This window comes from Thalassophryne amazonica, chromosome 9 (assembly GCF_902500255.1).
Source record: "Thalassophryne amazonica chromosome 9, fThaAma1.1, whole genome shotgun sequence".
Classification (NCBI taxonomy): Eukaryota; Metazoa; Chordata; class Actinopteri; order Batrachoidiformes; family Batrachoididae; genus Thalassophryne; species Thalassophryne amazonica.
The window spans coordinates 56670181-56693922 of NC_047111.1; the positions used below are offsets into that span (position 1 = coordinate 56670181).

General features: G+C 40.1%; 1 protein-coding gene and 1 long non-coding RNA gene across 3 annotated transcripts in view; one reads left to right on the forward strand and one right to left on the reverse strand.

Annotated features, from left to right (window-relative positions):
* The window catches only part of snx12 (sorting nexin 12), a 34007-nt gene extending 10725 nt beyond the window's left edge, over nucleotides 1-23282 (forward strand). Inside the window, exons 2-6 of one of the 2 annotated variants that reach the window (XM_034178079.1) lie at nucleotides 8074-8169; nucleotides 10984-11108; nucleotides 12427-12517; nucleotides 13623-13633; nucleotides 22454-23282. In XM_034178079.1, the coding sequence (XP_034033970.1) occupies nucleotides 8074-8169; nucleotides 10984-11108; nucleotides 12427-12517; nucleotides 13623-13628 (318 nt within the window). In that variant the 3' untranslated portion in view covers nucleotides 13629-13633; nucleotides 22454-23282. Of the gene's footprint in view, nucleotides 1-8073; nucleotides 8170-10983; nucleotides 11109-12426; nucleotides 12545-13622; nucleotides 13634-22453 lie in introns of those variants that run through there. The other variant, XM_034178078.1, reaches the window with a different exon arrangement.
* On the reverse strand, nucleotides 12256-22434 carry LOC117517159. The gene is made up of 3 exons (XR_004562669.1): nucleotides 22311-22434; nucleotides 19137-19143; nucleotides 12256-12265 (listed from the first exon to the last, which is right to left on the reverse strand). It is a non-coding gene; the product is annotated as an uncharacterized LOC117517159 (long non-coding RNA).
* Nucleotides 23283-23742: the final 460 nt, after the last annotated feature.

Below are 23742 nucleotides of genomic sequence, written 5' to 3' on the forward strand. Positions count from 1 at the left end.
GATCTTTCCTCATAAGAATTGATTTTGGAGACTTTATTACGCACAACATTATGCATCTGTCCACATGGCCAGATATTCTGCAGGGGGTCAACAAGGTGGCCTGGAGTTGCTCGTCTCTTACGCGTGGGCGCGCTTTCACCTGTTCCTCTCCCTGTCGTGGACACACAGCACTTAGAAGCACTGATGTCTCCCCTTTGCTCCCTCGCCAACACTGCGCCTGCTGGACTCTCCACCACATTCTGGACAGATGTCTGAGGTTGCGATTAATAAGTGCAAATTTCTTCAGTAAGTCATATACATATGTATATGTATATGACTTACTAAAGAATTTTGCACGTTATCACTTACATGTATGTTTACAAGGCTAAATACTTTGTTCTGTGTTTACAAAGTTCAGTGCAATGTTCAGTCTACTGTGATTGCACAAATCAGTTTTTTTTTTTTAATAATGGTTGTGGTATTTATTTATTTAAAATTTTATATTTTTGTTGTCATGTTTGGTGCAATTGTTAATCCAAAATTATTTATTTGCAGCCCTTTTCAAAATACTCACTCAATCACTCATCTTCAACTGCTTTTTGAGGCTTCGGGTCACAGGGGCAACAGGTCCAGCAGGGGACCTCAGACTTCCCTTTCCCATGCCACATTGACCACCTCTGACTGGGGCATCCCGAGGCATTCCAAGGCCAGTGTGGAGATATAATCTCTCCACCTAGTCCTGGGTCTTCCCCGGGGTCTCCTCTCAGATGGACGTGCCTGGAACACCTCCCTTGGGAGGTGCCCAGGAGGCATCCTTACCAGATGCCCGAACCACCTCAGCTGGCTCCTTTCAACACAAAGGAGCAGCAACTCTACTCCAAGCTCCCCACGGATGACGCCCCTTGTTTTCAAAACATTAATAAATTATTATTAAAATAATAACTCAATACTTTTTTGTGCATTCATTTTGGGGCTCTGTCAAGGGTACGCCACCACAAAAAATTACTGTCATTGGTCATTTTGAATACATTATATCATGCTTATCATATTTTGACTTTATATTTTGTTACCTGCAAGAGCTAAGCTAGCTCAATTATTCTGTACTTTATCATGGCCCTGAGGAACAGACCCATCAGCAGGGGACTGGCAGACATCCATTTCTTTGTATTTGCAAGTATACACATACATTATTTTTCTTCATTGTACATCTTCACCACCCAGTCTCTGGGTCTATTCCTCTGTCCAGATGTCACACCCAGTACCTTCCTAGCTGTCTGCCTCACTACATCTATAGCAATTGTCCAGTTGTTCAGAATCCCTTCACTTCCATCCAGTGCTAGTCTCACCTCCTCCCTGAATTTCATACAACAGTTTTCCTCCTTCGGTTTCCACCATCTGGTCTATGGTTCAGCTCTCACTCTCTTCCTCTTCTTCACTTTGAGAGTCATCTGAAGCCCCTTTCACACCGGGCTTGCATACAGTTGTGTTGTGTTGCGTATGGAGTACGCTGGAAAATTGCACAGATTTGGTGTAGTCCCTGTGTAGGCTGGTGTGTGATGGCGTATGGTTTGTTCTTAGTCTTGCTTACAGTTGCATATGGTTGCTGACTGCCATGTATGTAGCCCTCGTCGCTATTTTTCTGCCTCAGTCATTATTATCTGCGAGGTCTATTAGAAAAGTATCCAACCTTATTATTTTTTTCAAAAACCATATGGATTTGAATCACGTGTGATTGCGTCAGACAAGCTTGAACCCTCGTGCGCATGCATGAGTTTTTCCACGCCTGTCGGTTGCGTCATTCGCCTGTGAGCAGGCTTTGAGTGAGGAGTGGTCCAGCCCCCTCGTTGTTGTTTCATTGCCAGGAAATGGTGGAATGATTTGGGCTTTTTTTCCATCAGAATTTTTTCAGAAACTGTTAGAGACTGGCAGCTGGAAACCATTAGAAAATTTATGTGGCTTTCGGTGAAAATGTTACGGGCTTGGTAGAGAATAAGGAGTGTTACTGTCGCTTTAAGGACGGCCCCCAGCGGCTGTGGGGCGCGCCACGCTCTGAAGCCGCCATCGACAGGCTGAACGATCATTTCATTTCTAAACGGATGGCTGTCTGGATCCGTGACCATCGTGTGCCATTTCTGTGGTTATCACAAGAGCTGGACATCAACCATTTTCCGGCAGATTTCACTTTTAACAAAAGATTTTGTCATGGAAAGCAGAGCGGAGGCTTCGCGCGTCACGATGGATTCGCTACTGGAGCGAGACAAAACCACCTCTGTTTTGGTCTCACAGGACGGCTTTGAGATGACGTTCAGACAGCTGTCGGTGGTTTTTCCATCGAGTGATTATCCGAGAAATTGTGGATGTGCCTGGACATGCCAGAACATGTCCCGTGAGGCTTCATCACGGCGTTGCTGTGCGCCAAGTGGCACCGCCGCGACGCGCGAAGCCTCCGCTCCTCTTTCCATGACAAAAACTCCTGTAACAGTGGAATGTGCTGTTCATTTCCAAACTGGACGCTGTGTTTTATCCGGGAAGTCATCTGACTAGCACAGGAATTGTGAAAAGACGTGGACATCAGCACTTTTTTGGCACATTGAGACAGACCTGCGGAGGAATTCCGCGCGGCGCGCCCCACAGCCACTGGGGGCCGTCCTTAAAGCGACAGTAACACTCCTTATTCTCTACCAAGCCCGTAACATTTTCACCGAACGCCACATAAATTTTCTAATGGTTTCCAGCTGCCAGTCTCTAACAGTTTCTGAAAAAATTCTGATGGAAAAAAAGCCCAAATCATTCCGCCATTTCCTGACAATGAAAATCCGACGAGTGGGCTGGACCACTCCTCACTCAAAGCCTGCTCACAGGCGAATGACGCAACCGACAGGCATGGAAAAACTCACGCATGCGCACGAGGGTTCAAGCTTGTCTGACGCAATCACACGTGATTCAAATCCATATGGTTTTTGAAAAAATTATAAGGTCGGATACTTTTCTAATAGACCTCGTATATTAGCCAAACATTGTTCTCCCCTGAAATTTTTAGCATAGCGGTGCTGTTGGCAGTTATCACCCGAGATGGCACACAACGCGCCGGGAAAGTAGATCCTCCAGAGGGGGAAGCTCTAGCATGTTGACTGTTTCAGGTACAAATGGAGGCCAATTCCTGCAGCTTCAGCCTTCAGTCTTCTCTAAATATACAACTTAAGAGACATAAGAAAATATCCAACACCAAGTTGTTCTTATGATAGAATTTTATTTTGTTTTTTAAACAATACATAGCAATCTACACTCTAAATATACCAAATAGCTCTGGAATTAACTTAATTAGGCCATGATTTTTTTTACCTTTTACATGTAAAGTTAGAAAGATCTTCAAAGATTCTCCCTTCCGGAATCAATAACTTGTGAATTGCTGTTTGAAATCAAATCACCCCTCTTTCCAAATGTTCTAATACAGACAACAAACTACAGCTGACCAACCAATCTGGTCCTCCATATTCCCGCAGCACCCCTCACAGGATACTCCAAGGGACGTGGTCATAAGCCTTGTCCAAGTCCATAAAAACACATGCAGACTGGTTAGTCATACTGGTCATTAGGCAGTGCTTGTGCAGCAAATGCAATATTAAATAACATGGAAATAGTGTAGCACAGACTTCATAGATGATTCCCTTAGGGCAATTAACTGCACAGCAAGCCATATTACTCCAGATATTTGCAGTGCTCGGGGAGGACAGATACAGTCCTCCCCAACAACTAGCAGACATGCCACGCATTGTCTGTGACAAGAGGTCTGAGTCTGAATGCTGCTCAGCAGCACATATTACCTGTTACTCAAAGCTGCCACTTCCCTAATTATGCATAGGTCTATGGCTTAAAACATCTTAAAACTGAGTTATTTAAGAAAATATATATGCATTTCATTCCCTATCTGGACATTTTAACCTTTGCTTCCATGAGAATCTGTTCACTTGTGAAACCAGTTTCAAACAGCCATTCAAGAAACGGCAAGTTTTTTTGTTGTTGTTCTTTATTTATTTATTTTTGTCACACTTTGACGATTTAGCCTGCACATGCTGACATTAAAATATGCAAAATACGCTGGTTTATGTTTAATAAGTTATGGGTAAGTTTGGTGTAAGTTGAGAGCATTCTGGTGTACGGCGAGGTTGTTGACATGTTTTGGGCATGCACAAGATTTTCGACGCATGCCAGCATATGGCACATACAGAGGCCATAAGTTATAGCTAAGTTATGCACACGCCCACACGTTACTTGTAAGTGACTTATAAGTCGAAATACATCAATATAATGACTACCGTATCCAAAACGTATGAGTTACTTGCTTTGAATCTTTGTGTAACTTATCTCCAATGCATATTTACGTATGTGATGTGTTCCAGACGACCACAGAACATTAAACGTGTCAGCTACCGTATAATTAGAAAATAACCCTGTTGTCTGATTTGCAGACATTCATGCTGTTTATACGATCACAAATTGGCCTTTACCTAACGCGTTGCCAGTAAAGGCACAGCAGAAGTTCATCACAGGTACTACCTCCTCTCAAAAATGGCACTGGCTCTGGCGACACGCAGCAGTAGTGTGAGAGACTGAGTTTTGAGAACACTGGGACGTTCTGAATCTGTCTAATCCTACCTGGACAATGGCTTACTGAGTAGTGGGCCTTTTCCTCTTATGGACACTGCTCTGTCACCTGTTGACCCGTCTCTCAGTGAAGGGAGAGCCACTGCAATACTCGAGGTAATTCCTTCTCCACAGTAATACCAAACTCGGTTCTGTGGATCCAGACGCATGTTTCCCCCAGGAGATCCTCCGCCCGCATGCTTCCACTCCAGGGGCCGGCTGGACAGCGAGGCACCCGGGGTTATGGAGGAAAAGAGGGCGATGCGGCGGTGTACGACAAAGACTGAAAAGAATTGGTCAACTGGCTGCAGACTGCGAGGGAGGGAGGGAGATTCCGGAGGCACGAGACGTTACATTCTGCTGAGAGCCATCAGTGCATGTGCAGGGATGAGATTTTTCCACGGATCCGCGGATTTGACAGTCCCAGGGGTCGATTTTGTGAAACGTCCCAATCTGTTGAGAAAATTTTAGGGGGGGTAAGAATGCAAAAAAAAATTAATGCCAGGAGTACCTTTGTTTAATAAAATTGTCATCTATTCAGAACAGTGAGTGGTATTCGTTTGTTATCGTCGACGCAGCAAGTTCGATCAGTCCGTCAGTCAGCCGAATGCGGAAATAACGCTGTGCTGATCAGTGACCAGTATGAAGTAGGTGCACAATGAGTATGTAGTGTAAGGGAGGTAACTGTGTAGTCTTTCAACTTCCAATATTCGGTAGTTTTCCCTCCAACAAATCATAAAAACCGAGACGGTATCGAAGCGCAGTTGAAGCTATTACTTACGCACGTTTTCATTGGTTATTACAAAGCTTATGACCAATCAGCGCAAAGGCTATATATGCGTTTCTCCCGCCCTTTCCTTTCTCCCACCCCTACATGTATGTTTGTTGACAAGTGTGCCATGCTGAAAGTGGAGAATGCTGAAAATCAAGTAAGTCTAGTTATGAAAAAATATTTTTGTCACAAAAATACACATGTACAGTAGATGGTCTTAGTAAGGGTTTACAGTTTGAATTATAGATATGAACACCTGGCATTTATAGTAGTTTTAATATCATTTAAGTGCAATTTACTTGTTTTAAAACAGCAAGAATGCTTTGACCCCTTTGACCCCTGACCCCCTGGCCAGGGCTCCGCCCTGGACCCGCCGGGGCCTGCAGCCCCTGGACCCTGGCTTATTTTCCTCTGAAAATTGAATTTGCCAATCTCATCCCTGCATGTGAGGCATTGAGCGCGGAGCAGAGAGAGGATTTTAACCCGAGTGAACATGTTAAAAAACAAAAAAACAACAAAACCAGTGGAGCTGCCTTTACTTCTCTCTGCACTTTCTCTACTTGTGCGGTTCTGCTGCTACCGTCCTGTTCACACCATGTGCGCATTGTATACTGAATTTATGAGATCATGAGATGAAATAAATGGTCAAATCCTATCCTATCATATCCTGAAAAAAAATCCGTAAAAAATTAGAATATCTAAATGAACTGAGCAAAAATTACGCATACACGGGTTAAAAAAAGGCAAAGGCTATACGCCCAACCTTTTGACAGATAAGTCATACATTGAACATTACACGCACAACCGTTGGGCAGATAAATATAATGTCTTATTCGCCCGACCGTGATCGTGTATTTGACACGTTTTGTGCATCTAAACTACGTTTTTTTTACACCACTTTTTAAGCATTTTGAATAGAAGCCTGTTAACGACGATGAAACAGTTTTTGAACAAAATGCTGCTTGTTGCCTGTAAGATGGTGTTAGTTTGACACTGTTCCCTGGGTGTGATGAGCCAAACAGAACCGCTTTAGATCACAGCCCCTCCGTGGGGTGCGAATCCTCCTGCAGCCGCCAAAAAATATCTGCCTTTTTTTCCCCTCCCGCGTTGAAACCGAAAGTGAGCTTACAAGTGCGCTCATTGTTTGGTTGTGGTTGGGCGTATATGCTCGCGTATTTACTTTATTGACCCAATGGTTGGGCGTATAGCCACTCCGTAAAAAAAAACCCTGATGTGGAGAAGCTGATGTTCAGAGGCACAGATCACAAAAAGCAGGTGAAAACTCTGAACTTTAGCAGCTGTTATTTTCCAAAGGTATGTATTTGTTCAATCTTGAGCTTAATGTCGTGTTTAAGCACAAAATGTGACTGAGGAGAAAAAAGATGACTCCATCACACTAAAATGAACTGGAGTCAGAATAAAAATACAAGCTGCTGATTTTTGTTATTTTTGAAAGTTATTATAAGTTGCAGCTATATGTTTTATTCATTTCAAATTGAGTTACCTCTTATTTTATTCTGATTTATTTGTACAAAAAATATGGGGAGTCAAATCAGCCTGCATTGTTCTGTTCAGTTTATATCAAAGTTTTCCTGCACATCTCCATGTATTTTTTCCTTCTTTATAAGAGTTTGGTGTTTGTGCCACAAAGTTTTAAAACACAATAAAATGTTCACACTTTTCGTTATAGCAGTTCTGTAATTTCAGAAATGCAACAGAAACAACCACAAATCAGAAAAAGTTGGGACTATATGTAAAATGAAGATAAAAATAAAAATGTTGCACTATTCCCAGTTTCTGCACTCACAGAAGCCAAACGTTCTTCCAGAGCTGTGTCTTGGTAGCTTCCGTCACTTGTCTCCTTCCAGCATGGACATTTAGTCTACCTGACACAGATTTACTATAAAGTTCCACACTGTTTGTATTTCTGAATGATTAATGTAAATGAAGTCTAAGAAATAGTCACTGATTTGGAAATGTTCATGTTTTCATCCCCTGACGTTTCTCGGAAAATGCTGCAGGCCATATATTTAGGAAATTACGTATGGTCCGACTAGTCGACTAATCGCAAAAATAATCGTTGACTATGAAAACAGTCGTTTGTGGCAGCCCTAATTTTAAAAGTTGAGTCACAAACGGCTCATTCATTCACATCAGTGTTTACCACAGGCATCAGTCGATTCTTCAAGATTCTGCACTATGAAAATAAATCCCATGATCCACCAAGTCAAAAATAAAATTAAAAAAAAAAAGTTAAATTACTCTATTTGGCTTTCGTGTGGAGGGGCGAGGCCACGTGACAGTGTATGTGTGTTCGATGATGTGCATGTCAACATCTACATGCTTCGCCTACCAGACAAAAGGATGCTGCTGATGGTGGAAATGCAAGCCAAGCCAGACTTAACCATTCCGGTCTGTACCGTACCGCCCCGGGCTACTAGGTGGAAAGGGGGCTGTTGGCATATGCTGGCTAAATCGTGATCATGTGACAGCTACATAACTTACTCGACATAACTGGCGTATTAACCAAATTTTTCATAAGTCGGCATGCGCTGGCTAAATCGTCAAGGTGTGACATAAGCTCCACAGTGGCTTCAAATGTGATTACTGCTTGTTCAGTGACATTCATGTTTGCTTTCTCACAGACTGTTTTTCTTCCTTTCTTCTTTTCAATCTAGACAAACCTTCCTATTTTCAAACTGAAGGATTCCCGTGTGAGAAGAAGATACAGTGACTTTGAGTGGTTAAAGAATGAGCTGGAAAGAGAGAGTAAGGTGAGAGAGAGAGCGCTGACTGTGTCTGTCTAATCATTTAAGTGGGATCCTTGGTACTTGTATTTAGGATAAGCTAGTACATGACAGCGTATGTGTAAGAAGTAGAAAAATGTATTTACTGGAGAACTTTGCATATGCACACATACAGTACGTGTGTATATTTTGTATATGGCTAAATGATTTGGGGAAAATAGTTTTCTGACAGATATTGTGATTGCGATTTGATTTACAAAATAATTTTTGGAAGTAAACCTTCAGTTCACTGTTCACTTTGTACATGTAAAATGTGATGAGTATTACCTCTTAAGAGACCAATTGAAATATTACTCATTTTGCTCTATGGTTTTTCCAAATTTAACTTCTACTGAGATCCAAGCATTATCATGTTGGTTTATTTATTTATTTTTTCACATTTATTTATCTTTTTTCCATCAAAAGACAAAACACCAGCACATCTTTTACAAAAGTGCAAGCACAAGGAAAGTGTAATCAAACGTGCTACAACCTGAAAATCCAATCCCAATATGCTAACCATAGGCACTACAAAATAATAATGAATAAATAAAATAAAAAATGTATAATAACTATTAAAAAAAACAACACACCCATGACATTCAGTTCAATCAGATTGAAACAAATTCAAAGATCCAACATAAGTGATGGCAAGGTTGCCAGTCTTTTAGAAAGCCTTCAGTCCTCCCTCTCAGTCTAAACTTCTTTTCTTTTTTAGTTTTAAGTTTAAAAACTCATTATGAGTCATTATGCTAGATCGACAAAGTTAACACGGAAAGATATTACGGGTGGGGGAGGGGCACTGAACACAAAACAAAGTGTCTCGTCTCAGATTGACCAATGAAAAGGTAGAAACAACAACAGTGATGATCAGTCCACTTTACCTGCAGATAGCGGTTATTGAAATTAAAAGAAAAAAAAACACTTCTTGTCTTTGCACAGGTCTTGCACAAACTTGTCAGCATACAATGGAAATTGCAGCCACTTTCTCTCCCCTGTCAGCAAAGTAGGAGGCCCTGGTCCCACCGAATAATGAATAATGAGCCACGTAGCCTGTTTTTTTTTTTTTTTCCTTTTCTTTTCTTTTGTTTTTGTACGAGTCGAGTTATTCAACAAACATGGGAGAACAGCTAACGAGGCTCATCTCTGAGAGTGGCGCTAATTTCGAGAACTTCAAAATTTATCAAAAACAGTGTGGGGCAGTTTGTGTATGGGGTACTACTACGACAAACGAGGATGTTAGAGGCATGTTAGTAGTGAGTACGAGGCTTAGAAGCCCATTATCCGAGTACCTGGTGGCTACAAGGACAGGACCTGTGAATTGGTAGGCTTTTAGTTTAATAGTTTGGAAAAAATCTACTGTGTTTAAGGGTGTGATTTGGAGCTTTTCGATGTGTTATGAATCACTGGATTAAGCAGATGAAGCTGATTTGCTCAACTCTGAAGCACTACTGTCCTTTGTCTTTATTTCCTTGTTCACACAATGGCACACCTTGATGACCCAACTTCTGTTAAATATATGTGAGGGGAAAAATGTACAAAAATGTAGTAATATTTGCTAAATTGTTCAGCCCTAATACTGTATGCTTCAGCATATGTGTAGGAATGTATATGGACCTGTTCATTAACTAAGTTTTGGTAATTAACTGACAATGAAAGTGCACTTATTGATTTGATGTTTTGGTTTTATTTGTTTGTTTTTAACCCCCCAGGACCTTCTTGAAGCATAATTCCGTATCATGTCATGTGAAAGCATATGTGGTATGACAATAAGGAATTGTTGAATCCTTGACTTGACAGAGCAGTAACTTTACAGTTTTACAGAAGCAATATGGCGCCATCTCATGACAACAGCATAAAATGCATGCATATAAATAATGTACATACGTGTATATGCATACATTAATGCATGTAGTTCAAACATGCACCAGTTAAAAAAAAAACTTTAGTTTTTCTGATGCTTCACTCAATACAGTATATATTGTGATTGTATGAAGTAGAAGATCATTTATATTTGTGTTGATTATTTCATGCAAATTATGACTCTTGAGTTTTATGTTTAAAAACTTTGATTTTTTTTTTTTTTTACTAATTTTTCGGTATTAACACCCTTTAGCCTTTTTTTTTATATACTGTTTTTCACATATATGATTAAGATTTTTTGTTTTTCATTTTTAGTTTGAAAGCTGCTGTCTATTAAAATGAGGTACAGAGAAAATTAAGTATTCAAAAGTAAATTTACAAATTATATATATTTTTATCAGTGATAATGATTGTCTATACTAATTCTGCCAGAAGGAAACATTTAATGTTTAAATTGTGTGTAATTTACTATTACATGTACTTATCATGAAAAGTGTGTAATATGTAAATTCAAGAAGCTAAAAAAATTAGATGACATAAATACTATTATATCAATCAGGTCAGGGATTTTGAGTGTAAAGTTCTACTTTTTTGGTCCACAGAAAACCAGGCCATCGACATAAAGACCAAAGGGAGAGTAATTACATGACTGGAAGTCCATTGTTCTGTGTAGTATCATGGCACTGGAGAAAATATTTTTGTAGTATACAGCCAAAAAAAAAAAGTCAGTTGAAATTATTCCTTTTAACAGCTTTTGCACTGCTGCTGCCCAAAGACACTAGAACTACGTGGTGTATTTCTGATGCCTTTCTTGCTGGTCCAAACGAACCCATGATGCTTTGATCAAAAAGAAGGCTGTGGTATCCCTGAAATGGCTGATGGGCTATGGATGCACACTTTTCATTTGTGCTGTATTTATGTCAACACTGACACCTGCAGATTGTTGTGCCACCACTGCCAGGCAAAGCCCTGAAGAGACAGTTGCCCTTCCGGGGAGATGATGGCCTTTTTGACGAGTCCTTTATTGAGGAAAGACGAGTGGGCCTAGAGCAATTCATCAACAAGTAAGATATTAAAAGCTCTATTCAGATTCATATATTAAGATTTTATTCATTGTTACTTCTGTTTAAACAGTGCCCAATTCTCTGCCATGCTCAGCATGTTTTCAAACTCTCCCTGCTCCACCCACCACTGAGTCAGGTGTGCCATGTAACTCAGTCCAGATTGGTGCCAAACTTGGCCAGGTATAAGAATACCATAACAGTGAACACCTGAATATGCTAAAATTTAGATATGAACAGGAAGGATGAATGAAGTCTCTACCTGAGTTTGGCAGCCCTAAAATATTAAGTCCTTTCAGCTTCTCCCTTTTTTACTTGGGGTCACCAGAGCAAATCCCTAAAATTATAGACTAGAAATTGTTTGTTTTTGGGGTGTTTGTTTTTTCTTCTCCTTTAAGTTCCACAACTTGAAGCTAATGATAATTTCACAAAGTGAAATTCAGACCATGTAAATTTGAAAACGGTGCTTTCAAAGTGAAACATGTCAATGGAAAAAAAATTCATATTCAAATTTCAGGAAACATACACGTGATTGTAGATTCTATTGGCTCCTGTTTTCTTCTGTGTCATCATAGTGGATCAGGTGTAGATTTGCATGCTGATTTAGCACTGATTTACTGATTAAGCATTACACCTGATGCCTTACACAATTCCAGAGGTGCACAAGGAGTTTGAGGGACAGTGGGCTTTGAGCCCCTGCCCTTATGTTGTGAGGCATGAGCAGTTCCACTGCCCCATTGTGATTGAATGTCAAAATTTGATATTCAGTAGCTAATGTATTTCTAATTATTATGCTGTTGATTTGGACCCCCACCCCTCCAACACACACAACCACAAACGGCCATGCAGTAAAGTCCTTGATGACTTGATTCATTTTATGCCACTCCATACCTGCAGGGGGCAGAAAATGGTCATGATTGTACTTGTGGCTTGTTACCTTAGTAACTACATCACTGCACACGCACAGTAGCAAATGGTGGGGAAGCAGAACGCTGACAGCAGTGGAGAGAGGTGTTTTAAGTGGCTAACATTTAGTGAGCAAAGTAAAAGGAGACTGAGATGTTTACTGACGAATTTGACTGTCCCTGTGCGCTAGGCCTTCAATGCCCAGTCATATGATACTCTACCTATATGTAGAAAGCAAAAGAAATGACTGAAGACTCCTTCAGGCTCCAAGTGTACTTTTTTTTTTTTTGGATACATGGGCCTTTATTCTGTTTAGGGAAACGCTATTAAACTAGCTATGTGATGGTCTGTGTTAAGCTTTTAAGAAATGCAGTGAGGGAATCTTTTTATCTCTCTCTCGCTCCCCCCCCTCCAGAATTGCAGGTCACCCGTTGGCCCAGAATGAGCGTTGTCTTCACATGTTCCTGCAGGAAGAAAGCATTGACCGTAACTACATTCCTGGAAAAGTACGACACTAGGGTTATTGAGGGAGACGGACCGGGGATGGGGGTGGGGGTGAACGGTGGGGTGTATTATGGACTGTCTCCTGCCTTTCTCTTCCCTCACATTTTCTTTTAACATAGTAGAGAAGCTTGAATCTTCGACTGGACTGGGCTGCTTGACGTGAGGACGTTTCGCTTCAAATCACAGAAGCTTCCTCAGCTAAAATTCTTGCTCTGGTAGTCTGACTTCTGTCTTGACTCTTGTAGAGAAGAATAAACCAGAAGCCAACAAAAGCTGGAGTTTTTTAACCTAACCAGACCCCACCTACCGAGAGGCTGACTGCTATAGGCTAGTGACTAAACAATAGCTCTAATTAGCACCTATTGTGCTCTAGTTAGCACTCTCCTAATGACAGGAAGGAAGCCTCCCCTGATGGCTCCCTTGAGGACTATTGTTTAGAGCTATTGTTTAGTCACTAGCCTATAGCAGTCAGCCTCTCGGTAGGTGGGGTCTGGTTAGGTTAAAAAACTCCAGCTTTTGTTGACTTCTGGTTTATTCTTCTCTACAAGAGTCAAGACAGAAGTCAGACTACCAGAGCAAGAATTTTAGCTGAGGAAGCTTCTGTGATTTGAAGCGAAACGTCCTCACGTCAAGCAACCCAGTCCAGTCGAAGATTCAAGCTTCTCTACTATGGAAACCACCTGGACAACTGAGAGCCTACACAGAAACATTTTCTTTTAACCTTTTTTTTTCTCTGCATACTGTTCTAAAGTCATTTTTCATGGAGGTAGACTATATTTACTTTAAATCAGGGCATATTGATGTTTCAAACAGCTTCGTGGCTTCTTTCTTGTGCATTAATTTGTTGCTGTATAATCCAGAAAATCCCCACCTGTAGTTGTACTTGTCTGAAGATTTGACTCTTAGTCACAACTTTCAGGAGCAAAACGATGTACGGCACATTTCCTCTTTGTCATGAGTGTCCTATATTCATGATTGTAATATAATGTGAATAAAGAAGACTTAAATGTCTCAACATGCGTGTTGGCGCTAATGTGTATCACAGGATGTATGCCGACAGTAAATTAGAGTTCTGATCCTGTTTTGTTCTCTGTTTTTTGTTCTTAGGTATGAATGAAGTAAGTTTGCTTTCATTTATTGATGTTTTTGTCTCTAAAGCTTTCTGGGAGCTACAGGTGGTTGCATGGGCACTGTAAAGATCAAAGGCGATAGTTCACAAACACTAAAGTAAAACTATTCCAGCACTGCTTATTGGGAATTCTGACATAAGTATCTGCACATAGAGCCTGTCAATAAGACACATATTGTCCCTTGTTGATTGCATTTAAGCTAAACATGCTCCTCCCCAAGTAAAAACTATGATTGTTTTTTTACAGTGTGTTGACATGATTCTGCAAGTCAGTTTTGTTTTGTTTCTAATATGTTTCAAAGCTTCCAGCTGTATTTCCAATATGTTAATTGATGTCCAGTTTGGTCTGCAGACAATTGAACATTCTTCCAAACTTGCTTGCAGACGTTTTTCAAACCACTATTGAACCAGGGGAAGAGTTTTGCATTCTGTGAACTATTGTTTAATTATGTACATCGCAGTGATTAAAGGCTTTTTATAATTATTGATAAACTAATTTTCATGCATTACCTTTAACTGCACTAATCTCTGGTTGCATGGCAAATTTGCACGCTTTGCAATATGTATTTTAGTCCTTCTGATTACCCTGATTTGACATTGCTGTGATCATCATCAATATCATGTTCATTTTGATTCAGATGTAATGTTCCTGAAGTCACAGACATGAACTCACTGCTGCACTCAAATAAGGCCTCCCGTCCATATAATGTCTGCCCCGCCCCAGACTGCAGCATCTTTTTGTTCACTTGAAGTTGAAAATCTCTCAACTTTTCAGGAAGGCACTGTGTCGTCAATGCAGCACTGTTTCAGGAGTTCTTTTTGTCACGAGACATTATCAGGGAGTTGTTAGCAGTTTATTGTTTTCATAGAAACGAGTCCCACAAGGCCTGCTTTTTCATTTTATTTTTCTGCCAAGGGGGGGGAAATAGGCTACATAAACATGGGACCAAAGAACATTTTTAGTACCACTTGGTGGTCTTTTGTAACTCCTCCCAAAAAAATCCTAATATCACAATGCATCTGGAAAGTATTCATAGCGATTCACTTTTTCCACATTTTATGCTACAGCCTAACTCCAAAATGAAGTAAATTCTCTTTTTTTCCCCCTCAAAATTCTACTCATAACTTCCCATAATGACAACATGAAAAACATTTTGGAGCAGTTTTGCCCATTCCTTTTTGCAGCACCTCTCAAGTGCCATCAGGTTGGATGAGGAGCGTCGGTCCACATCAGTTTTCAGATCTCTCCAGAGATGTTCAGTCGGATTCAGGTCTGGGCTCTGGCTGGGCCACCCAAGGACATTCACTGAGTTGTCCTGAAGCCACTCCTTTGATATCTTGGCTGTGTGCTTAGGGTCGTCCTGCTGAAAGATGAACCGTCGCCCCAGTCTGGGGTCAAGAGCGCTCTGGAGCAGGTTTTCATACATGATGTCTCTGTACATTGCTGCATTTATGTTTCCCTCAATCCTGACTAGCCTCTCAGTTCCTGCCACTGAAAAACATCTCCACAGCATGATGCTGCCACCACCATGCTTCACTGTAGGGATGGTGCCTGGTTTCCTTCAAACATGACGCCTGGCATTTGCGCAGAGAGTTAAATCTTTGTCTCATCAGACCAGAGAATTTAGTTTCTTCTGGTCTGAGAGTCCTTCAGGTGCCTTTTGGCAAACTCCAGGTGGGCTGGCATGTGCCTTTTACTAAAGAGTGGCTTCTGTCTGGCCACTCTGCCATACAGGCTTGATTGGTGGATTGCTGCAGAGATGGTTGCCCTTCTGGAAGGTTCTCCTCTCTCCACAGAGGGATGCTGGAGCTCTGACAGAGTGATCATCGGGTTCTTGGTCACCTCCAAGATGAAGGCCCTTCACCCCCGATCGCTCACTTTAGACAGGTGCCCAGCTCTACACAGAGTCCTGGTAGATCTGAACTTCTACCACCAATGGATGATGCAGGTCACTGTGCTCATTGGGACCTTCAAAGCAGCAGAAATGTTTCTGTACCCTTCCCCAGATTTGTGTCTCAAGTCAGTCCTGTCTTGGGGTCTACAGTCAGTTCCTGTGACTTCATGCTTGGTTTGTGCTCTGACATGCACTGTCAACTGTGGGACCTTACATGTAGACAGGTGTGTGTCTTTCCAAATCATGTCCAATCAACTGAATTTACCCCAGGTGGACTCCAATTAAGTTGTAGAAACAAGGATGATCAGTGGAAACAGGATGCACCTGAGCTTAATTTTGAGCTTCATGGCAAAGGCTGTGAAAACTTATGTACATGTGATATCTTAGTTTTTTATTTTTAATACATTTGCATAACCTTTTTTTCACATTGTCATTATGAGGTGAGGTATTGTGTGTATAATTTTGAGGGGGGAAATAAATTTGTCTATTTTGGAATAAGGCTGTAACATAACAAAATGTGGAAAAAGTGAAGCAATGTGAATACTTTCCAGATGCACTGTGTGCGCCATGGCATTTTGTTTTGCAGCAATGAATGTTGACATGTGCAAGATCTGTGTTGACATGAGTCATAGTGAGCCAATATCCAGTTTTGACCTACCGTAATCGGCTTCTCTCGTTTTCACCATGGCAAACCTAATATAGATCTGCTTGTTGAGTTGATCCAAGTTTTATACTAGATGCCATTTTTGATACAATTACACATTACATTGGAGAACAGGCATGAGTGGTCTTGAACAGACCACTTGTCCACAACACTGTTCCTAATTGGTACCACTGAAGGTGACTAAACAACACATCCCAGCGTTATTATATTATAGCCTATAAAAAAAATGTATCCCAGAAGATTAGCTATAGCCAGGTAAGTGGCTAATGAAGGATAACAAAAGGCTCAAAATTTCAAAATGCTCCAATCTTAAAAAGTGTGTCACAATCTTTGTGTGATCATATATATATAACTGATTCCAATTATTGTTTGAGCTAAAAATTTTTTTTTTTTTTTTTTTTTTTTTTTTTTTTTTTAAGAATACTTTGCACCTTTTGTTACACTGAATTCACATTCCTAGCAGATGTTGAACTTATTTGCCTATTACTGGAGACCAAGCCATCAAAACCAGCAAAACTGTTACTTTTTTAATACAATTAGCTCAAACATTAATTTGCACCACTTCTTACTAAAATTGGAGTAACTTTATTTTTCGACCTCTGTACAAACTGAAATTGGCCTGTTTATAGTTTTTGCTGTTTTTACCTCATAGCTCCATAATAGTTTGTTGAAGCTACCTTTTTGTAATACTTATGATCAGATAATGTGGTGTACTTTCCAATGGCAGAGACCCATCTGGGAAGGCTGTCATACATCTTTATGTAGTCTGTGGTATACTGATGTACATCACAGTACACGTGCAATAAATGCAGCAGAGATTGCCACTCACACATTGGACTGATAAGTCATTCGCGTGGGTGCAGATAGAAACAAAAGACAAAGATTTCCTGTATATTTGTATTATCAACTATGTCGATAACATGGCCCAAGTAGAGGGTCACCCCTTTGAGTCTGGTCTGCTTGAGGTTTCTTCCTTAAATCATCAGAGGGAGTTTTTCCTTGCCACTATCACCTGTGTGCTTGCTCTCGGGGTTGGTAAGGTTAAACCTTGCTTGTGTGAAGTGTGTTGAGGCAGCTTTGTTGTGATTTGGTGCTATATAAAGGAAATAAGTTGAATTTGAATTGGAAAAAGTGTATATTAAAAAAAAAAAAAAAACTGGACGCTACATCATCGTCTACCGCAGACGGACTGATCCCAGGATTGGATCGGATTGGTATACTGATGCTGGATTGCATTGTTTAGTCACCTTCGGCAGTACCAATTACTTCAAAATTGGCTCAACTGTGGTTGGGACCAACACAGATCGTCTGTGTGCACTAAAAAAAAACAATACCATGGCACGACATCAGGATTTCTTTTTAGTATTCATGAAACAATGCTGCTTTCATACCCATACAGATAACAGTGATCACTTTATATTCAATGTACTGTATTTTGGTCACTTTAAACTCAGGAAAAACTTGAGCATTGTGGCGTAGCTGGAGTGGGGAGAGTTGGCTTTTATGTAACATTTTAAGGATGTAAACATCTGTTGCATGATGCTCACTGCTAAAGTGCAGTACACAGCAACCTTGCAGTTCAGTTCTGCTGCATGCCTTAAGACGTATGTACATGCATTTTGTGCAGTGTATCATTTAGCTCCCAGCTGTCACGATAATTTGTTGGCTGACTAAATGACCTCATGGAAGGTGCCATTTATTTGTCCTTTCAAAATGTGTTGCAAATATCGCTGGACTGTACACTCGGAAAGCAATGTTGACATTAATTACCTCTTCCACCCAGGAAAAATATACTTCTAAAATAAATTGGGTCTGGATCTGCCTCAGAATGTGAACAAGTGTTCCCTGGTCCTAAGACCTCCTCCAGAACATTTCAACAGAAACTGTCTTCTACTGTTTGAGTTTTACATGTTCGAAGACAGGCATAGGTTATCACATAACCACAAACGCTTTTGGTTGGCAATGGTATTTATAGATTTCCTTTAACACAAGCAAAATAGACTATTTTCACTTGTTTTCCACCTCTTGATAGTGAAAATAAGTATAATTCAGAGAGCTAGAGTCCATGTCAGTCCAAAAGGTAACTTAATTTCCCCCTCCTCTCTCCAAAAAACTAGCCACAGCCCAAGAACACAAAGTGCTTTTAATTAATGATTGATTTTAACTGAATTATTTATCAAAATTTCATTTGAAATGTTAAGTTGACTTTCCCCTTTAAAAAAAATCTCTGTTTTGTTTCTGTCATGGGAAAAAAGCTTCTGTAGAAGTACTCAGTTTCTAAAATGTGATCACAGTCTTCTTGTTGCCTCCCTAAAAACTGATCTGAAAACTCAGGAGTTATCTACTTAGTAGCAGGTTTTATCTGATTGGACATGAAGGCCACAGACAGTTTTAAGATTTTGTACACAGTCTCTTTTGTGGTCTTGCAAATACAGTGGATGTGTAAAGTATTCACGGTGCTTCACTTTTTTTTTTCACATTTTATGTTACAGTATTATTCCAGAATGGATGATGATGGCTTTTTTGATGTCACCCCACAAGTTCTCAATTGGATTTAGGTCAGGGGATTGGGCAGGCCACTCCAAAACATTAATTTTGTTGGTTTGGAATCAAGATTTTGCTCGTTTACTAGTGTGCTTGGGGTCATTGTCTTGTTGAAACACCCATTTCAAGGGCATGTCCTCTTCAGCATAAGGCAACATGACCTCTTCAAGTATTTTGACATATCCAAACTGATCCATGATACCTGGTATGCGATATATAGGCCCAACACCATAGTAGGAGAAACATGCCCATATCATGATGCTTGCACCACCATGCTTCACTGTCTTCACTGTGAACTGTGGCTTGAATTCAGAGTTTGGGGGTCGTCTCACAAACTTTCTGCGGCCCTTGGACCCAAAAAGAACAATTTTACTCTCATCAGTCCACACAATATTCCTCCATTTCTCTTTAGGCCAGTTGATGTGTGTTTTGGCAAATTGTAACCTCTTCTGCACGTCTTTTATTTAACCCAGGGACTTTGCAGGGGATTCTTGCAAATAAATTAGCTTCACACAGGCGTCTTCTAACTGTCACAGCACTTACAGGTAACTCCAGACTGTCTTTGATCATCCTGGAGCTGATCAGTGGGTGAGCCTTTGCCATTCTGGTTAGTCTTCTATCCATTTTGATGGTGGTTTTCCGTTTTCTTCCACACGTCTCTGTTTTTTTTTTTTGTCCTTTTTAAAGTGTTAGAGGTCATTGTAAATGAACAGCCTATAATTTTTTGCACCTGCCTATGTTTTCCCCTCTCCAATCAACTTTTTAATCAAACTATGCTGTTCTTCTGAACAATGTCTTGAACATCCCATTTTCCTCAGGCTTTCAAAGAGAAAAGCATGTTCAACAGGTGCTGGCTTCATCCTTAAATAGGGGACACCTGATTCACACCTGTTTGTTCCACAAAATTGACAAACTCACTGACTGAATGCCACACTACTATTATTGTGAACGCCCCCTTTTCTACTTTTTTTTTTTTTTTACTAATAGCCCAATTTCATAGCCTTAAGGGTGTGCATATCATGAATGCTTGGTCTTGTTGGATTTGTGAGAATCTACTGAATCTACTGGTACTTTGTTTCCCATGTAACAATAAGAAATATACTCAAAACCTGGATTAATCTTTTTAGTCACATAGCACTATTATTATTCTGAGCACTACTGTACATGGAATTGAGAAATAGGGCTGAGAAGGTGCTAGTGGTAGACATTTGTTATCTGTTACACATTACATATGGTCTTGTGACTCCAGTCCACAGAGCAATCATCATTCTTCCCCTTACACACAACCTAAACCTCATACCACTCCCATCATGACAAGTAACCCCATTGCACTGTCTCATTGGATCAGTTGCTTCCAGTACCAGGGATTGTGTAGCTGATATGTTAGTTGTGCACTACTGAATCTAATTGAGACAGCAAAGATGTTGAAACTAGGATACTGTGTTACTTGAGTGGAAATGCAGTTGTCCTGGTATTATAATCATTGCTTCCGTATGGAAGACTGGTGTCATTCCAACAGTGGAAACCAGATCCAAAGCCAGCTGCTTGCTACTTAGCAACCACAGCAGTCTGGTTTCATGCCAAAAGTCAACAATAGACTACATTGTTAATCTGTGAAAACCCAACAGGAGCAAGCCTAAATATTGGCATGGCTTCTTTATAGCTTATATTGATTTTCCTGAAGTTTTTGACTCTAACATTTGGCGACATCCTGAGAATTTGGAAGCTCTCGTAAAGGTTGCTGGACCTCGTGGCTGCATATCCACAGGTACTGTGAGTGCTGTGTGGTATGGAGTCTCTTAATTCAGCTATTCATTGAGGATGTGGTCTGGCACTCACTGGGTGGAGTCCAGCAAATTGGGTGCCTCTGGTGAGGAGAAATTCTATGACCTTGATTTTGTGGAAGATGCAGTGATCGTTGTGACTTCCTGGACTCAGCCATCAGAAGTGTATCTGTATGTAGTGAAAATCTAGAACTTCTTGAGAGGTTTAGTCATTTTGGCAGTGTCTCTGGGACCTCATCTTTTGAGATCAAGAGATGTCTGGAGTTGCTGGATAGAAGGGTGTAGCCATGCTGATGATATATTTGCAAAAGGATGAGGATACAAGTCTTTAGGGAGATGGTGCTTCCGGTCTCAATATCTGGCTAGCCCCTTGTAAACATTAACTACGAGACAGACACAAAGCAACCAGGTGCTATTAATTTTCAATCAGTGGGGCTTTTACAGTAGCAAGAGACAAGTGGTAGTTATGCCGCCAGCTAAGGAGGGCAAAATGGAAGCGAAGTCTATTTTATGCAAATGCTGAGCGATGCAACGTGGTGATGGCCAGTCCAAGTGAAAGCTGCATGACTTATAGTCGTTCAAAAAAAAAAAACACCACGTTGGGAGAATTTGCTCCCATATACAGTGGTTTGCAAAAGTATTCAGCCCCTTGGTATTTCACACATTTTAATTTGTTTATGACATTTCAAATTTAAAAAATAAATCAGGCTTCTCAATATAAAAAATAACTTAAATTATCTTTCTTAGACTCAAACTGAAAGTAAATCGCTACAACTTGATATAAATTAATTAAAAATATAAAAGCCAAGATGGTGGGTTGCATAATTAATCAGCCCCTTTGGTATAATACCTGTAAATAATCAGTTTAATTGCAAGTTTTGTTCAGACAAATCAGGGGATGGATACATGAACATTTCCAAGTTACTGAATATGTCTTGAACTTTATTTACATCAGTTATGAAGAAATACAAACAATATGGCACTCTATGGTAAATCTGTGTGGAGTAGACAGTTCTCAAAAAGTGAGTGACTGTGCAAGAAGAAGAGTGAGGAAAGCCACCCAGACAACCCAGAAGAAGTCATAGGCTTGTGTGGCTGTGATTGGAGAAATTGTGCGTAGTGCATGTTTTGCGTTTTGTCTCCCCAGTTATACAGCTTCATGATGAAGTGGTACAGAGGAGGGTTTTCTTTCACCACAACATTAAATCTCGGCTCACATCTCAGATGTACCTTCTTGCAAATTGTAGCTGGACTTTCAGACTTTCTTCTTAATAAAACCCAATCACAGCCACAGAAGCCTGTAACTTCTTCTAGGTTGTCTGGGTGTCTTGGTGGCTTTCCTCACTCTTCTCTGTCTTGCACAGTCAGAGCCACTTTGTATTGGTAGGGTAAGATGTGACCATATTTTGCTGTCATTGTAATTCCATTACCATAGAATCGGCAAACAGTGTAGCACCAGTGGAGATTGCTGACCTGGTGTGACGGGCAAGTTAAGATGCAGCTAACTAAAATGAGTTTAGGCCTTATAACTGTGCAGGTCAGTCAGAACTGTTGTGTTTTGCTTGTTCAAATAAAATATGTTTTGTTAGAAAATAATTCCTACGTGCAGCCATATTTATGGAACAGAAATTTGGACATTTCGTTGTACTGACTTTTTCTGTTTTTTATTTTTTTTTTATTTTTTTTTTTTTTTGTTTGCTTTTATAAGCGATGGCCCTTTTAGCACAGGTGCACAGTTTGTCATGTTTTCTGTAAAGAACATGGTGATATTGTAAATACTTCACAGGATTATACATTCTATTGAAAGAGGATCACAGCATTGACACAATCATTTATTGCTCAGATGTTTGTGTACTTGCCAGTGGATGCAATACTTAATTTAATTATGCTTTCTTTCTGTCCCTCCCCATCTCCTTGCAAAGATCGCAGAGTGCTGCCACCGTGTACTTTCAATTCTGCGTCACTTCATTATCGAGCTGATGGAAAAGCCAGAACTGATAAACATCAGTGATACACACACAAATCCACATCCACAAGTATGTTTCCCGGAGAAATCCCAAGAGATACAATGCTTTATGTCTTCATTCAGTCGTTCCTCGTGTGTTATTTTAAATTCATTGTTCCACTGAAAATGAAAAATGTTACATTCACTGTTATTTTTATCCAAGGTAGAACTTTCTTCTGCAATGATTACTGCAATTTTATGATTGCATTGATTTGATGTTCATGGAAAACAGTGTTTTTTTCTGCTTTCACTCATACTGTCCTTTCCTCGTTGGGATGTGGGTTTTGAGGACAGCTTTCCAGCATTGAGCAACACGTAGCATCATGAGAAAGAGGGTGGCATGTTTTTTCATTCAGGTTGGCATTTCCTTCCAAATGTTCTTACACACTTGTATCGATCTACTTGTATCGCAGTTATTTTTTCTTTTTTTTTTTCTTTTCTTTTTTTACTTTGATGCGTCAATGCCTATATTTTGGCTGTGTTTTGTCGAATCAGCTGTTGGGAATGTTAAATTAGGTATATAACCATATCTAAGCACTGTGACAAGAGGTTTATTATATGAACAATATTTCATTGTCTGAAAGTGTAATCTGGTTTTCTTGAAATGAGGCTGCACTTTTTCAGATGTTGGTTCTTTCTGTCATTATTGTGAAATGTATTAACATGTTGTCATTGCCTTTCCACAATGGGTGATACAGAACTTTTTTCCTTCTTCTGAAAACCTATTAAATTTCCTGCTGCCTGCTGTCGTGTGTAGAAGTTTGTTTCCAGGTCAGAGCAGAGAAATGGACACAAGAATCGCTGAAATGTTGTTTTGTCATAAGCCGAGAAGTAATGCATCAAATCCCTTTTCTGAAAGCTGGATCAGAGCCTTCAGACTGGTGACCTAATGTAACACCAAAGAGGGCAAATAAATCACTTAAAAACAGGACTTGCATGGAAAATTTTTAAACAATCATTTGAGTCATTTTATAATTTTGAATAAATCATACGGCTATCAAACCTTTTAATTATGACTTTCTTATCAACAAAAGTTTGAACTGTTGTCACTTTGGTAGCTGTACACACTTAAGTTCTCATTCATAAACTCAAGTAATGCACAAATTACCAATAGTTTAATTTTTTTGTAAACTTAGTCAAGTGATGGGCAAAAATCTCATATTTATAGTCCCCAAAAACAAATTCCTGTAAATAAAATGTGACCAT